Source organism: Aspergillus undulatus, assembly GCF_047715775.1.
Source record: "Aspergillus undulatus strain CBS 261.88 unplaced genomic scaffold BDV17scaffold_85, whole genome shotgun sequence".
Classification (NCBI taxonomy): Eukaryota; Fungi; Ascomycota; class Eurotiomycetes; order Eurotiales; family Aspergillaceae; genus Aspergillus; species Aspergillus undulatus.
The window spans coordinates 69,673-84,333 of NW_027396689.1; the positions used below are offsets into that span (position 1 = coordinate 69,673).

The window sequence follows — 14,661 nt, forward strand, 5'->3', positions numbered from 1 at the left end:
GAGTTTGCGTTTCGTTTGCGTCGTCGCTCAGACCCTTATCGGCCGTGAGCCGTGAGTCTAGGACGGATGAGTTCGCCCATGGGATGGAAAATACTAGAAGATCTTTCTGCTTGGTATATTGACTTATCCGCAGGCTAACCACTGCCAGCGCTTATTCTCGCAACCGTCGCCGTCTATACTCGATCCATATTTGGTGTTGTGGAGCTCAAATGGCACTCAAGACGCGACAGACTAAAAAAAAAAAAAAAAAAAAAAGACAGCGAAGTACTGGAGGGTGAGGGAGTAGTGTTGAGCCAAGAAAGATACTGGTGATGCTAGGTGGTGTTGCTCAGTGCCAGAAATATATATCGTCGGATCGCCTCGAACATCACCAGCACAGAAGTCAACAACTCTTCTTTTCGTCGGAGATAATTGTCAGTGCCTCTCTTACAAAGACCTTGTTTATTTTCGCTTTTCGAACATGTTGGAGTTCTTATTATCATGGAACGATCCAGACCATGGACTACGTAAGAGAATGGTGACTCTGTTGCACTTTCCCGATGTTATTTCCGACCGGGAATGACGCTTTATATCACGTCAATTTCTTCAGTACTTCCAGGATCAAGATATCATTATACTCAACCACAATCACAATGATAGCCAAAGTCACTGAGCCATACAGTTTCCTGGACGACTACAGCGAGGGCGCCCACCCCCGCCTGCTGGAAGCGCTCCTTCAGACCAACACAACACAGCAGACCGGCTACGGAACAGACGAGTACACCCAAGAAGCACGGCAGTTGCTCCTTTCCGAGTTGCAGGCAACGGAGGAAGAGGTCGCTATTCACTTTGTGCCTAGCGGGACATCAGCAAATCTGGTTTCAATCGCGAGCTGCTTGCGGCCGTATGAAGCTGTGCTCGCTGTGCAGACAGGACACATCATCGACAAAGAGGCCGGGGCAATTGAGGCGACCGGGCACAAGATCATTCCAGTACCCGGTGTACATGGCAAAATCACGCCAGAAAATCTCGATACGGTGCTTGATCAGAATACGTTCTTCCCGCACATGGCCAAGCCGCGACTGGTCTACATCTCCAACGCGACGGAACTGGGCACGATCTACTCCAGGCGAGAGCTCAACGCATTGTCCGAGACCTGCCGACGGCGGGGATTACTAATGCTTGTGGATGGAGCAAGGCTTGGGGTGGCATTGACGGCAGAGGCGAACGATGTGACACTGCGGGACCTGGTCGATTACACGGACATTTTCTGGATTGGAGGCACCAAGATGGGAGCGTTACTGGGAGAGGCCATTGTCGTGCGCAGGACGTTGGCAGAGGGATTCGAGTTCCACATGAAGCAGCGCGGGGCGTTGCTGGGCAAGTCCAGAGTCATGGGCGTGCAGTTCTGCGAATTGTTTCGCGACGGATTGTTCTTCCAGCTGGCGCGACATGCAAATGCAATGGCCAGGAGGATCTCGGCCCAGTTGGTCAAGAGTGGATGGGAACTCGCGGCCGAGACCGAGACCAACCAGGTCTTTGTGGCGGTCGACAACGAGAAGCTGGCCCCGCTGCAGGAGCGCATTCGGTTTTACGCATGGCAGAAGAGGCCAGAGAGCACTGTCATTCGCATTGTGACATCGTGGGCCACAGACGAGACTGAAGTGGACCGGTTGTGTGACTGGATCGAGGCACAGAACAAGGAGCTTACCTAATACATAATCAATGCTATCATTCCCGTATTCCCGATGACCCCGACTCTTATCATTCCCGACCTTTAGAGAAGTGAATAGACTCAAGATGCGCCTCTCCATCTCCTGCGACCACTGCCGCCAGTCCAAGGTCAAGTGCGTCCACGATGGCCGCCCTCCTTGCCGTCGCTGCCTCCGCCTGAACCGCAGCCCCTGCCTGCTCACCGACCCTCGCTCTCCTCGCTCTTCATCGACTCCCTTGGCGCGAGTCCCACACAGGACGACGCGACCTCCGCGACCTCCGCAAACACCGCAGGCTCTGTCGACAGAACAACCTCCAACTCCTACTCCGACCAGCGTCGAAACAACCAAAACGAGACCTCTCAATGGCATCACTCTCCCCTCTTCCACCCTCATCGCCGCCTGCGACCTCTATCGCAAGAAGTTCCCCGTCGTCAACTTCCTGCACTACCCCTCGCTGATCGCCGATCTGTCGCGCGATGTCTCCGCCGTTGAGCCCGTCTTCCTCGCCGCCCTCCTCTCGCTCTGTGCACGTTTCATGACCGACTCTGACCTCGCACCTTCGGAATCCTACGCCGAATATGCTCGATCCCAGCTGGCCCATCGCGCCTTCGAGGCTCCCTCCCTCCCGCTCGCGCAATCGCTCGTGATGGTCTCGTTATACGAATGGGGCTCTGGTCGACCGTACCGCGCGTGGATGTACAGTGGAATGGCAACATACATGATCCAGTCGCTGCTGAAAAGTGCAGACGATCACATGGAACATGCGCCCGACGAGTTTTTTGGCCATGTCCAGATCGCGTATGAACAGCTCGTCCGCACATACTGGTGTTGCTTCGCCCAGGACTGCGAATTGAGCTCGGGCGCTCGGCAACATTTCGCGCTGTCGTTCGGTCAGATATCTGTGCCATTGCCCATGGTCGACTCGGATTTCAACTTCGGAAGGGTGACGCGACGGCTTACACCGGCAGACATACAAGGGACAGTGTCTGAGCGAGTGCGACTGGGAATAGAACACGGGTTGATCATTGTGACGCGAGGGTTCGACATCTTCGTTCGCATCCTGCGCTTTGCAAATGAAAGCCGTCGCGGCCGAGCGCGAGGCGCAACACCGTCATCCCTGTCGACGTGGACGGCCTTGAAGAACGAGCTCGACCAGTGGCGGGCTCTCCAGGATACCACCGTTCACTACCCAGCTACCAGTGCGCCCACCCATGTCGCCCTTGGTTATGGTGAATTGTTTGCCTACATCAATCTAGTCTACTTTATGAGGTGAAACTGCGCTGCTCCTACAATTGCCGACCGGACTAATGCCACGCAGTATTCTTTTTCTGTATCGCGACCGGTTCCTCGCGAGCCCCAAAGCCCACGATAGCTCGGAGAGTGACAGTGACGAGACGATCGACATTTTGTTCTCTACCGCCCAGCGCATCGGAGCCATCCTGTCTGCCCTTGACAGCTGCGCAACGCCGGTAATCACACCCTATGCCGGATTCAGCGTCTTTGTCGCTGCCCATATCAATATGTATGGGACAGTGTACCCGAGGCGCTATCCAGGAGGGTTGGAAAGGGCGGAGCAAGAGAAGAAGTGGAATTTGGAGTATCTGGAGCGGTTGTGTCGGTTCTGGGATGTCGGGACTAGCTGGGTATGTCGTGCCAGTCGTTGTCGTACCGGATAAAACTGACCATGATAGTGGCGAACTCTTCAAGACGCCAACCGATTCTACGAGAGTGCGCGCTCAACCCAGCAAGGTCATCTCACTTTGGCTGGTACTTTTGACGAATATGGCGACATTCGCATCTCCCGACCTGATCCGTCAACGTCTCGTGGACCCACGACCCCTGTTGACCAGACTACGACTGCAATTCGGGGAGGCTCGATGTCTTTAGAAGGGGCCTACGACTTGGAAGCGGAAATGATGCAATGGCCGTTCCTCGATGAGACCTGGTCTGCGGGTTTTGCTACTGGTTATGAAACTTCGTGGCCGGGTTTAGGATGAGACGCCATTTGACGAACGAATAGCTTCACCTCCCGAACCGCAAAGTGAAAGGCTTTGGAACGTGGTCGACATGCACTTGATACATTAATAGTAGATGTGGGTAAATACACAAAGAGCTGCACCTGGCTGCTATCGCAGCTACATCTTCTTCTTTAGATCGTTCATATGTTTGATTTTCGGCAACCTGTCATGCATCGCCGATTTTGCCTCTTCAAGCCTGAATGACCACACAATGTCGAGCTTCACGAGTTCTTCTATTACCTGAACGGACCAGGTTTGCGTGGCTTCGTTCACGTCCGACTCTGTGGAAGCTGGGAGTGGGACCCGCTGTGCTACCTTCCTCACGATCGCATGCTGCTCCTCCGACAAGTGTCCCAGTACAAACATCGACCATGGATTCGATGGGTACAGGTCAGTCGTTTCAGTCGGAGGCTCGTAAACTAACGATTCCTGGTTGACTTTGATCTCGTATATCCAGCCTGGCTCTCCATCTTCGCATACAAACAAACAGCATCTGCCGGCAGTACCCAGGCCTTTCATATAGCGGACAAGGCACAGCCAGAGAGGTTTTTGTTGGGCAGACATTGTTTTGGTTCAAGTTGGTTTGCTTGTGGTGCTGAAATTCTTGAACTGGAATATAGGCATAGGATGCTGTGGTTGGCACGCTCGGAGAGCAATGTCCTTTTATATCCTGTCGGATAAAGACCAGATGGTCCATGGACAATGAAGACAAAACATAAAGGTATTCGCTTGTTATCAACATAAACGTGAAACCGTCACCAAAAATAGATAATGAAATATGTACATGAAAGAAAGACCCCTACCGGCTCCCACTGCCCTCTGACCGACTATGCGCCGACATGACCGAGATCTCAACCTGCTTCGTGATGCCGCGACGTATGTCGCGATTCCGATCTTGCTCCTCTGCGTTCTTCAAAATCCGCTCGATACTATCGTTCTCATCTGGCAGATCTGGTTCCTCGTCCATGGCCTCAGGCTGAGAGCTGGTGTGGATCTTCCTCGATGCTCCGGACGGTCCTTTGTTTCCAGAGAACGGACCGCTAAGTTCATACGACCGTGACCTCGCAGCACTAGAGATCTTCCGCACTGACGAAACGAGAAGAGGCCGGATACAGGGAACAGATGATGTAATGATAATGATTAGGTTCTCGGCGTATCCCCAGCGAATGAGCTCGACGCCGCCGGTAGACCCGAGGTTCGTGATGCCTGGGATATCGCCGTACTTGGTACATTTGATGACCGATGCGATCATGGCAAGGATACCGAGACTCATCAGGATGATCAGACTGAGTTTTATGCGCAGGCGGAGGTTCAAGTTCCAGAAGATGACTGTCGGAAAGACGGCCAGAAAGAAGTCTGTTGCGGAATTGAGGGCTGGTCGAGTCAGTTCTTGATCCAAAACTGAAAGGTTAGGGGAGACCTTACCAGACGAGAAGTAGGCGAATTTGATGACCGAGTCGCTGTTGCCGCAGGTTGTTTTGACTGTTGGATCCCAGAGGATTCTCACGTCGTCGCAGATGCTGAGGGGAAGGACACCCGAGACAATGTTTCCAGCGAGCTGGAGCAGCATGACGCTCCAGAGCATGATCTGGTAATTGCGGTTGCCGCCTAGAATGGCAATGATGTATAGCGCAAAGGCGGAGCGAGCGAATCCGGTACTGATGGTGACGAGGGGGATCTCGATGGCGATGGCCTTGAGCACGACCCTCAGGTCAGGGTATTGCAGCAGCTCGAGGTTCGTTCCGAAGCCGTGGTCGACCGATTTCTGTAGGAGGACGGTGGCTGCGAGAGTCATGGCCTATATTCAATCCCGTCTGTTAGCAACAAATCCGAACATATCTCCAGTGGCAGGACTCACCCAGGCCACGATCATCAGCACATCGTCGAAGCGAAACTGGCGCAGCTTGAACTTCGCAACGACTCGTAAAATCAAGATAATGGCAGCCACAGCATTGGCAGCCCACATGCCCCGGACCAGGGCAAAGCCCGGGTCATTGCTTGTATCGAAGCTCATGGTTTCTCACAGTTGGCAGCAGCCTCTCCCGACAGCCCAGGGACGCAGGCCCGTTTTCATCGCGCAAGTATTTATATCAGGCAAGCAGAGTTGGGGAATAGACTTTGGACGAGTATTGCAGCGAGTCGACGGACCTTGGGCTCTGACTCGTTCTTGCAAACAGCCATGGCGCACAAGTGCCGAAATTATTAGGCTGGGCGAGGTTGAGGCACAGGAAGGAGACATTTCACTGGCCTGGAAATGTATCGCAAGTGGGTATCGGCGAGAAAAAGATCCATGGCTCAAAGCTTACGGCGCCACATCCTAGGGCTACGCAGGTACGAGTTACGAGTGAAACCCCGGCAGCAAGCCACAAGGTGAACGGTGTATCTATTGTCTGTGTTGAATCATTCTTGAGGAGCCAATGCACAACCTGATCGCACGGACGAAGATCAGACAGCGAACAGTGCCGATCGCCTGTGATCATCTGGGGCCTCTGGTCGGTTGAACTTCGCTTATCCGGCGATTCCGATCTGGCGCGAACTCTGAAATCGGTCGAATTAAACGGTCGAGTCAGTCCAATAGTGGCATTGCCCCTCGCTTGCAGAGTCAGTGCCCACACAGCGCCGGCACTAAGCATTCGATAGATTGATTTATTCCTGCGCCTTGTGCTCGCATCTGGCATAGTCTGGCCGTTTAACGGCTTTGGGCAGCATGTCCGACACGTGGCGGCCATAGCCTCCGAGGCTCACTACTGTCTTACTCTGCGTGGATCGCGCCGCGATTGAGTATAAGATTCAGATATCGTCCTTGGCCCTGGCGAAGGTTCGTGCCTCATCCTGCTCCCTCCCTCTCTCCCGCCCACCATGAAGGCCGTCTGGTCCGTCGCGGCTGCCCTGCTCTTCTTCCGTTCGACCGCTGCGTCGTCCGCGGATTGCCACTGTCTCCCAGGCGATGCCTGCTGGCCCTCCGCTGACCAGTGGAATGCCCTCAACAGCACCGTGGGTGGCCGTCTGATCGCCACGGTGCCCGTCGGTTCTCCCTGCCACGAGCCGAGCTACGATGAGGCTGCTTGCGTCGAGCTGCAGGCTGACTGGAATTACCCCCAGACTCAGTATGGAATGCCCAGACTGTCCCTTGCTTGCGCTGGAATGCTGACTTGCGCGCGCCCGTAGCTATCTCTCCTCTTCCTCTGTCATGCAGCAGTACTTTGCCAACCGCAGCTGCGATCCCTTCACCGACAAGTCCACTCCTTGCCAGCTCGGAAACTACGTGAGCTACGCCGTCAATGTCTCGTCCAGTGACGATGTCGTCGCCGCGATCAACTTTGCGCAGGAGAACAACATCCGCTTCGTCATCAAGAACACCGGTCACGAGTAAGAAACAGCCCTTTCCTCACTTTCCATCTCCAAGCATGATCGCTGACAGACAGCTACCAGCTACCTAGGTCGTTCCACCGGTGCCGGCGCCCTCTCTGTCTGGACCCATCACCTCAATGACATCGAATATTTGGACTGGTCCGACTCCACCTACTCCGGACCGGCGTATAAACTGGGCAGTGGCGTACAGGGCTACCAGATCCTGGAGGTTACTCACGCACGGGGACATGTTGTCGTCGGTGGCGAGTGCCCGACCGTTGGTCTGGCTGGAGGATACATCATGGGTGGAGGACACTCGGCTCTTAGCTCGAGCTTCGGTCTCGGCGCAGACCAGACCCTGTCCTTTGAGGTTGTTACCGCTGCTGGCGAGGTTGTGACGGCTTCGCGTGAAGAGAACACCGACCTCTACTGGGCTCTCAGCGGTGGTGGTGCGGGCAACTGGGGTGTTGTCGTCTCGGTCACTGTCAAGGCGTTCCCCAGCGAGATTGTGTCGGGAGCCTCTGTTGCTTTTAGCACCAAGAACCTCTCGGACACTGCCTACATCAACGCGCTTGACCACTTCCACCGTCTCCTGCCTGCCATGATTGACGCTGGAACCACCGTCATCTACCAGATTCTTCCTGGTACCTTCCTCATCAACCCACTCACTGCCTACAACCAGACCAGCGCGCAGGTCGAGGCCATCCTTACTCCCTTCCTGAACGAGCTCACTGCTCTGGACATCAAGTACACTGTCTCTTACACCGAGCATGACTCGTACTATGACTTTTACGAGAAGTACATGGGTCCCCTGCCCAACGGCAACCTCGGAGTTGGCGAGTTCACTTACGGCGGCCGTCTGCTTCCGAGGTCCGTGGTTGAGTCCAACCCTAAAGGCCTGTCTACGGCTATCTACAACATCACCTCTCAGGGTGTAGTTGCCGTTGGTGTCGGTCTTGATGTCTCTCGCACCAATGACGTTGACAATGCCATCTTTGCTCCTTGGCGCGAGGCTGCCGTCACTATGCAGATCGGCATCACCTTCAACAATACCGCCCCTTGGTCCCAGCTGCTCGCTGAGCAGGAGACTATGACCGAGGAGCTTGTTCCTCTTCTCGAAGCCGTGACGCCCGGTGGTGGTGCGTACGAGAACGAGTCCAATTTCCGCCAGCCCAACTGGAAGGAGGTTTTCTTCGGCTCCAACTACGAGAAGCTGGCCCAGATCAAGGCCAAGTGGGATCCTTCCAACTTCTTCTATGTCCTCAAGGGAGTCAACAGTGATTACTGGACTGTCTCGGACTCTGGACGGATGTGCAAGGCCACTGTCCGTCGTGAGTACGTTTGTGCCGCTTAACGCATTGTAGCTACTATTTCAAATATGTATTGTTATAGAGCGATTTATATCATAGACCATAGACCTGATAGACTACCATAAAATCTTTTGAATGGCAGTTTATACTTTTCCCATGCAACGATAGTTCCAGGCACATTGTGTGTTTCGATTCGCAAATACGCAGGACTGGAATTGGGGCCGTACTGTCAGGCAATTATCCTGCGACACGGTCCAGACGCCATCTAGCACCAGATAGCACTATACAGATATTAAAAGAAAGCTAGAAGCTGATGTTTAAGTTCATGGCGTCTTGGTAGCGCTGACAGAGCTTACTTCCTGGATCCACATGGCGTGCTCACTTCGACCTCCGGCCCCCAAAAGCCAAAATGACACAGGTGGAGTCAGCTACGGAGTCCACTTCCTTGAAGGGCTTAAGCGTTCCGGTCCAGACAAAGCGTCCCTCGGCGCCTCGGCGTTCTGCCCTACATGCAGTGTCATAGGCTTATAGCACGTGGTTAACTTGCTTTGCTCGGCGCAGAATCCTGATTGAGTGGGCGAATTTTGTCGAACACCGTCCACGGCTAGTCTGCTCCAACTTTTAGCATCAAGGGAAACTTGGACACTGCAGCGTTGCTGAAATGGAAATGCCGAGGCCCACGGGATCGAGGCTTTCCTGACGACGGGAATCCTGGGAGACCGTCTAAAGTACTGCGGTTGCAGATACAGAGATTGAACATGACTGTCGAAAAGCTATTACATGAATTTGGTGTGAATCAACCCTGGTACCTAGAAGCCTAGCCCTGCAGAGCAAGCAGGGCACAAGTTAACCGAATCCATACTTTATCTTGCATCGCCCAAACCTCGAAGGATCTGAGACAGTGCAGGTGAGTAGCCCACATTTTAGACGCTTCTCGAACACCATACGAGATTTTAACTACTCTATCCTCTTCTCGGCTCGCTGCTCATTAAGGGAACAACATGGCGCCAGCTGCAACCGGCTTCAGAATAGCTTGGGCCTCCATCTCGCGCACCATTGACGCCACCATCAAGTCGCAGCCTCCCGGCTGCTACCAAGCTCATGGTCACGGGCAAGTACTCGGTCCTGCCGGACCTTGTGCTGTTGTAGGGTATCTGGCCGACTCGTTCGTGTCAGTAAACTTTATTGATTCATGCGCGCTGAGAGGGTACATACTAGGAACGACCAGGTCGGGGAGACCAGCGAAGACGGCAATTTTGCTGTCAGACATTCCCCAATATGGAGCAGTTGGATGACTGTACTCGGGCAGAAGTCAGTCGCGGCCATGTCCTTGTCACTCCTTTTGTTTTGGCGCCAGAATGTGGAGGGGTCACTTACCCGAGATATTGATCACGGTAGTTGGGCTGTCCCATACTGTTGGGATAAATTTAGATGCCCTCGGAGCAGGATTCATTGCTGTGGGCTCCGAAGCCAGATGCTCCGCTCCACCAGTTTTTGAAAATGGTTTTGTTCGTCCAGGCTCCATTCCATCCTGATTGACCTCGATCTTGTCCAATCTCCCGCCTCAGCAGGGGACCTGGGTTGATGTACGGAGTACGGCCATCGTGCTTTGCGCCGTAGTCGCGGAAGAAAGGCACCCCAAGGTGAAGCCACTGGTAGACGGAGATAAGGGTGCCATAGGTCTAGTAACGGGTCAGCGACAAGCTAGACAGGCGTCCGAAGAGAGGTAATATACGTAGTGCAGCATATCCTGCAAAGTCGTTGGCGCATCAAGAAGTTTAGTCGAGTTCCAAGTCGCATCTACATCCACGGCGGTTCTGTTGACACTCAGAAATTTCTCCAATCTCAGCACAAACTCCTCAATCACTCCCCTAGCCCCCAAGCTAGCCACGGCATCTTCTAAGAAAGAAGCAGTTGGATAGAGCAGTTCCTTGGGAAACGATTGGGAGTCGGCCTCCAAGTCTTTATACCATACACTCACAACGCGAGACCATGTCTCTGCGTTGCGTGCAAAGACCCCAGTCGTATCAAGCCCCGAGCACAACGGAATCACCTCATCCAGATCCACGGCACCAGTACTAGGCCGATTGCCGTATATGCCTTGCGCACCCGCAGGACCTCGCATTGAGCCGCCGGTATCGCTGCCAATGGCGATGTCGAGCCAGTCGTAGGCGCCAATTCCAGCGCCAGGACCGGAAGAAGAGCCGCTTGGGTCTTGATAGCCATACGCCCTTGATACAATATCAACACACAGATCCGAGTGGAAGGAGACAAGTCAAAGGAGATGACGTACACGGGGATTGAAGAGGCAATGGAAGTCGACCTAGTCGGCAGTCGGACGGCCCCCGTTGGCAAACTGTACTGTTCCCATCTTACCTATAAAGACCGCGCCGAGATCAATCAGTCGCTGGATAGCAGTTCCCGTCGCATTGCGTGGCCCGTAGAGTGAGTAGTAGGCGCCGTTTCCACCGCTTGTGCGAAGACCGTTGACATGGAAAATATCCTTTACTCCCATTCGAAGCTAGCATCAACGTCATTTGCTAGAACTAGAAAACAACATTGAAGAACGGATTTGGAATGGGTACCCCTGCTAATGGCTTCTCAGGTGTAGCAACATAGTATAACCGTAAAGGCACAGCGATGCCTCGTCCGAGAATACCCTGCGAGGTCGTTAGTACAATGCTTCAAGTGGACAGTCAATTTAGCATATATACGCCGTACCTCAGTAGTTACTGAAAGGGCACGATAGCCACCATCCTCATCGCTCACAGCCGGTTTCAGAAAGGCATATTGGGTACCTTCGTACACCCGATGGGCTTTGAAGACATTTCCGGACGCGGTCGAAACAAAATATGGCCCTGGTGGCAGCTCATCTGTCAACCGAGCCTTCACAACAGTTTCTGACGCATTGCTCGTATATAATGGCGACACTATGAACAGTGTCGTATTATTTTTCACGAAGCTCCTTTTTCATAGTGTCGTATTATTTTTCACGAAGCTCTTTTTTCATAAAATCCATGCCGAGTACCGGAGAGGCTGACCCGGGATACGAGAGGTAGGCAGCTGGCTCGAGTCATTCCATGGCTTCGCAGCCCTGGCCTTGTCGAAAGGTGCTACTTACCACCGAGAAACTCAGTATGAAACACATCGTCGTGACTCAAGTAGTCCTCAATAATCGCATCGAATTCGTCACCTGTAAAGTTAAGCATTGCTGGAGACAGCGATCATAGGTACGACGTCAACATCGGGAAGTGAGTCCCGGCCAGAAAAGTACACGTCCGACAGTTGGGCTACAGGAACATCTCCCACATAGTAAGAAATCCCATTGAGGACGGTCACCCTACCGTGGGCGAGGTTGTCAGCCCTAGCAGAGATGAGCAGATCAAGGATTGTGAGCGTTCCCAGTAGTACCGTTCTCGGTGTTAGGAACCCAGCCATTCTTGACATGGTCTTCGATGATATCGAACATGGTAAGAGAAACTGGAATTCGAGACGGCTATGGAACCCTTTATATTGTTTATATGCCGGGTCATATCTAGACTAAATAGGAAGAAAGCCGGTTGGAGTAGTTTGTAAATCAGCCAAAGGTGTTCCTGATATCCGTGGGGTGTTCTCTTGGACCTGCATGTTCAGACAAAGCTTATCTCTCAAGGAACTGCTCCCTATCTTCCTTCTACTGAGTTAATCATGCCAAGGTTATAGAGAGCCAATCTGCTGTCTGATATTCCCGAGTTCTCCAACAACCCGTCTATCAACCGCGCACTAATGCATGTTGCTCACAGCCTCACGAGAAGCTGCTATCGAGAATCAATGGTTTACTGTGGTAGCTATTGTACGCAGATATCCTACGTGCTAACAGTGTAAGCTGAAAGGTCGGAATTTTATTTCTTTGGTGTTTTCATCGACAACCCTTTCCAGCTGGAAGCCCTACAGTCGCGGCAGCTGCTTCGAGTTCCGACATATCTCGCTGTTTTGCCCATCCCTTCGAAAGTGCCCCGAAGAAAGCTGGCCAGATAAAGCGGAAAAGAAAAGTTTACTACTCCGCATCACAAGTGTCATTATGCTCCAGACCGGTAAATTCCGGCCAAGGTTCGTGAGAATCGCTCAGACGCCGGGATATACACAGCGCCTTGGGACCGAGATTGGACGGGCTCAAAATTTTGTAATAAATCGATTTGGTACTTGCGTCCTCAGGGACTGCAGATTGACTTGTTCATCGAACGCCCTGTGTTTGAACCGGGGAATATTCCATTATACCTCTCTGGCCTTGTTCTATGTAGTCAACTCTGAGAATTGACCCTGTCCTAAAGCCCCAGTTCAATAACCAGACTTTTCATTGTTTATTCGTCGCTGGCTTTGCTGACGTCTCGTCATGCGTATTGATGATGCATAGAATTTAGCAGATAATGTACTTCAATAGAACAGGTGCATTTTGAAAACTTCTCCTTGGCCAAAGTTGGTATAAACATGCAATTTGTCAAAGACACTTGTCTCCTGCAACTGAAGGCGGCTCTGGCACATCCATGCATTAACTCTTTCGTCGGGCGAGGGGTTAGAGTAAAGATTCGGGAATAGGATGCACGAGTCAGCCCTATGTTGGTACTTGATGGGTAGGATATACATATGTATGATAGCATCGCGGCGTGGAAATACTGTTTTCTCATCGAGGACAGTCCTCACAACCCAGATTGGGTATAGAGTGATGACGAGACTGCTAGTGTAGCCTGATTCCTGCTTCCAGAATGCATGCAGTTCATTGTAAAATGATGCAGTTGTGTCTACGTCGGTCAGCCTGAGGGAGATACTCCATTCATTTGAGTATTGTCCTGGTGTACACGAAGCCCGGTCATTGGAACGGCTGGGGTTTGAGAGAACAGGCCACGGTACAATGAGAGTCTGGACAGAGACTGAGCCAGCTTCCCTGAAGGGTCGTATATGAGGCCCGGTTGTTGCGGCGGGGCCATACCACCTGGCTTGTGCAACAATCAGAGGCTTCAGTCCAGTTAGGAAGCATTGATAGGGTGTGATACCTGTCTTGTTGTCCCGTTGATTGTGGCAATAATATCTAGTGTTAGTTCATCTGGGATGTGATCATTAAATGACTGTATCGCCTATTACACGAAGATATTGCGATCTGCGGCGTAGAAGAACGTGGTATATGCGACATAGCCATTGTTGACTGCATCATGAAGCTGAAAGGTCGCCTCGGTGACAATCACAAAGTTGGCTCCAGCACCATGAAAATGCTTAACTCAACGCTAATTCCATCTTGCAACTGCCCGAGCGTTGTGGTGATACCGTGACCGCCACCGGTGGCCAGAAAAGGGATACCATGTTCGACAGAAGTGCATAGTGTATGTGCAACATCGGCCTCGGTTGCCGGGATGATGGCCCCGTAGAAGGTTGGTGGGCGATATACCGTCCATCGCGGGCTTGTCTCATCGCTGAGATTGGAATAAGACGCGTACAATATCTGGGCACCTCGGGATAGACCGGGACCATAAAGGGCAGTAAGATCAAGCCCTGTGATCTGTGCCACCACCTCATGGGCCGCGGGGATCAGTAGAGAGTAGCGTAAGATTCGCATGATGGACACCGAGCTGAGACAACGCTCACTAGCAATAATGCGCTGGCGGAAAAATGGAAGCATTATAGACCTACTCACGTTTCCGAAGCCAGTGCTGAAAGAAAATAGGAGGAAGGTCAACCATCGTACTCGGTACTCGCAGGCTTGTCGCTAAGGATATGGATGCTGGTGACTCTTGCACTTTTGCTTCTTGTGAAGCGAATCAGATGCGAGCCTCATCCCCAGTTGTGACACGCCTAGCCATGATAGAAATACCAAACAAGCAAGGAAAACCCCCACCAGTCAAGCGAGGTTCTGCTGAAATCTCCCGCTGGTGCTGTCGCTGCGTTGAGATGGGGTAATAAAGATAACCTAGCGGAATACATGCTGCCATGAAGACACCAACAACAAAACTGTAATAACCACATTGCTTGGCATCCTCCTTATAATCTCCCGATGGAGGCAGACAGGGATTATTCCCCCGCCCTCGACAGTGTGCAAGTTGCTGGAAGTCACAATCACTTCGAGCATCCCGTTCCAAGTGTCGCGGAACCAGAGCTGTGCCAACTGATGGGTGAGTAGATTCTGTACGGATATCAATGGTAAAATAGGTACTCTCAATATTTTCTAGACGGGAAATGTCTCAATTCCTTTCTATCATCATCACCACCCAGGAGGCGTAAAGAAATGAGAAAAAGCCTAGCCGAAAATACCAGCAGATG

General features: G+C 52.4%; 6 protein-coding genes across 6 annotated transcripts; 3 read left to right on the forward strand and 3 right to left on the reverse strand.

Annotated features, from left to right (window-relative positions):
- Positions 1 to 632: 632 nt before the first annotated feature.
- BDV17DRAFT_285286 (pyridoxal phosphate-dependent transferase) lies at positions 633 to 3,691 on the forward strand (the record flags this gene model as incomplete). The annotated part of the gene is made up of 4 exons (XM_073760685.1): positions 633 to 1,654; positions 1,773 to 2,963; positions 3,013 to 3,337; positions 3,386 to 3,691. 4 exons carry the CDS (start codon positions 633 to 635, stop codon positions 3,689 to 3,691), a joined length of 2,844 nt encoding a protein of 947 aa, XP_073610466.1.
- A 111-nt stretch (positions 3,692 to 3,802) lies between these two features.
- Positions 3,803 to 4,452, forward strand: BDV17DRAFT_234396 (uncharacterized protein). Its single transcript, XM_073755841.1, has 2 exons — positions 3,803 to 4,102; positions 4,170 to 4,452. Exons 1-2 carry the CDS (start codon positions 3,913 to 3,915, stop codon positions 4,391 to 4,393), a joined length of 414 nt encoding a protein of 137 aa, XP_073610467.1. The 5' UTR covers positions 3,803 to 3,912; the 3' UTR covers positions 4,394 to 4,452.
- On the reverse strand, positions 4,394 to 5,839 carry BDV17DRAFT_234339 (uncharacterized protein). The gene is made up of 3 exons (XM_073755840.1): positions 5,571 to 5,839; positions 5,138 to 5,510; positions 4,394 to 5,086 (listed from the first exon to the last, which is right to left on the reverse strand). The coding sequence occupies exons 1-3, from the start codon at positions 5,724 to 5,726 to the stop codon at positions 4,512 to 4,514; spliced, it is 1,104 nt and encodes a 367-aa protein (XP_073610468.1). The 5' UTR covers positions 5,727 to 5,839; the 3' UTR covers positions 4,394 to 4,511.
- BDV17DRAFT_234398 (uncharacterized protein) lies at positions 5,731 to 6,381 on the reverse strand. Its single transcript, XM_073755842.1, has one exon. It carries the CDS (start codon positions 6,343 to 6,345, stop codon positions 5,953 to 5,955), a length of 393 nt encoding a protein of 130 aa, XP_073610469.1. The 5' UTR covers positions 6,346 to 6,381; the 3' UTR covers positions 5,731 to 5,952.
- Positions 6,382 to 6,406: 25 nt separating this feature from the next.
- BDV17DRAFT_276550 (putative isoamyl alcohol oxidase) lies at positions 6,407 to 8,761 on the forward strand. Its single transcript, XM_073759348.1, has 3 exons — positions 6,407 to 6,819; positions 6,881 to 7,081; positions 7,145 to 8,761. Exons 1-3 carry the CDS (start codon positions 6,572 to 6,574, stop codon positions 8,415 to 8,417), a joined length of 1,722 nt encoding a protein of 573 aa, XP_073610470.1. The 5' UTR covers positions 6,407 to 6,571; the 3' UTR covers positions 8,418 to 8,761.
- Positions 8,762 to 9,361: 600 nt separating this feature from the next.
- Positions 9,362 to 11,811, reverse strand: BDV17DRAFT_285289 (amidase signature domain-containing protein; the record flags this gene model as incomplete). Its single annotated transcript, XM_073760686.1, has 12 exons — positions 9,362 to 9,453; positions 9,589 to 9,668; positions 9,751 to 9,786; positions 9,862 to 10,055; positions 10,109 to 10,587; positions 10,663 to 10,696; positions 10,736 to 10,881; positions 10,921 to 10,963; positions 11,095 to 11,303; positions 11,368 to 11,436; positions 11,495 to 11,540; positions 11,593 to 11,811. The coding sequence occupies 12 exons, from the start codon at positions 11,809 to 11,811 to the stop codon at positions 9,362 to 9,364; spliced, it is 1,647 nt and encodes a 548-aa protein (XP_073610471.1).
- Positions 11,812 to 14,661: the final 2,850 nt, after the last annotated feature.

Excerpts from the sequence above, each read along its gene's own strand:
- BDV17DRAFT_234396 (XM_073755841.1), top strand. The coding sequence starts at position 3,913 with ATGACCACACAATGTCGAGCTTCACGAGTTCTTCTATTACCTGAACGG. Across the intron at positions 4,103-4,169 it reads CATGGATTCGATGGGTACAG|CCTGGCTCTCCATCTTCGCA; the intron begins GTCAGTCGTTTC and ends TCGTATATCCAG.
- BDV17DRAFT_234339 (XM_073755840.1), bottom strand. The coding sequence starts at position 5,726 with ATGAGCTTCGATACAAGCAATGACCCGGGCTTTGCCCTGGTCCGGGGC. Across the intron at positions 5,511-5,570 it reads TGCTGATGATCGTGGCCTGG|GCCATGACTCTCGCAGCCAC; the intron begins GTGAGTCCTGCC and ends GATTGAATATAG. Across the intron at positions 5,087-5,137 it reads ATTCGCCTACTTCTCGTCTG|CCCTCAATTCCGCAACAGAC; the intron begins GTAAGGTCTCCC and ends TGACTCGACCAG.
- BDV17DRAFT_234398 (XM_073755842.1), bottom strand. The coding sequence starts at position 6,345 with ATGCTTAGTGCCGGCGCTGTGTGGGCACTGACTCTGCAAGCGAGGGGC.
- BDV17DRAFT_276550 (XM_073759348.1), top strand. The coding sequence starts at position 6,572 with ATGAAGGCCGTCTGGTCCGTCGCGGCTGCCCTGCTCTTCTTCCGTTCG. Across the intron at positions 6,820-6,880 it reads TGGAATTACCCCCAGACTCA|CTATCTCTCCTCTTCCTCTG; the intron begins GTATGGAATGCC and ends GCGCGCCCGTAG. Across the intron at positions 7,082-7,144 it reads ATCAAGAACACCGGTCACGA|CTACCTAGGTCGTTCCACCG; the intron begins GTAAGAAACAGC and ends GACAGCTACCAG.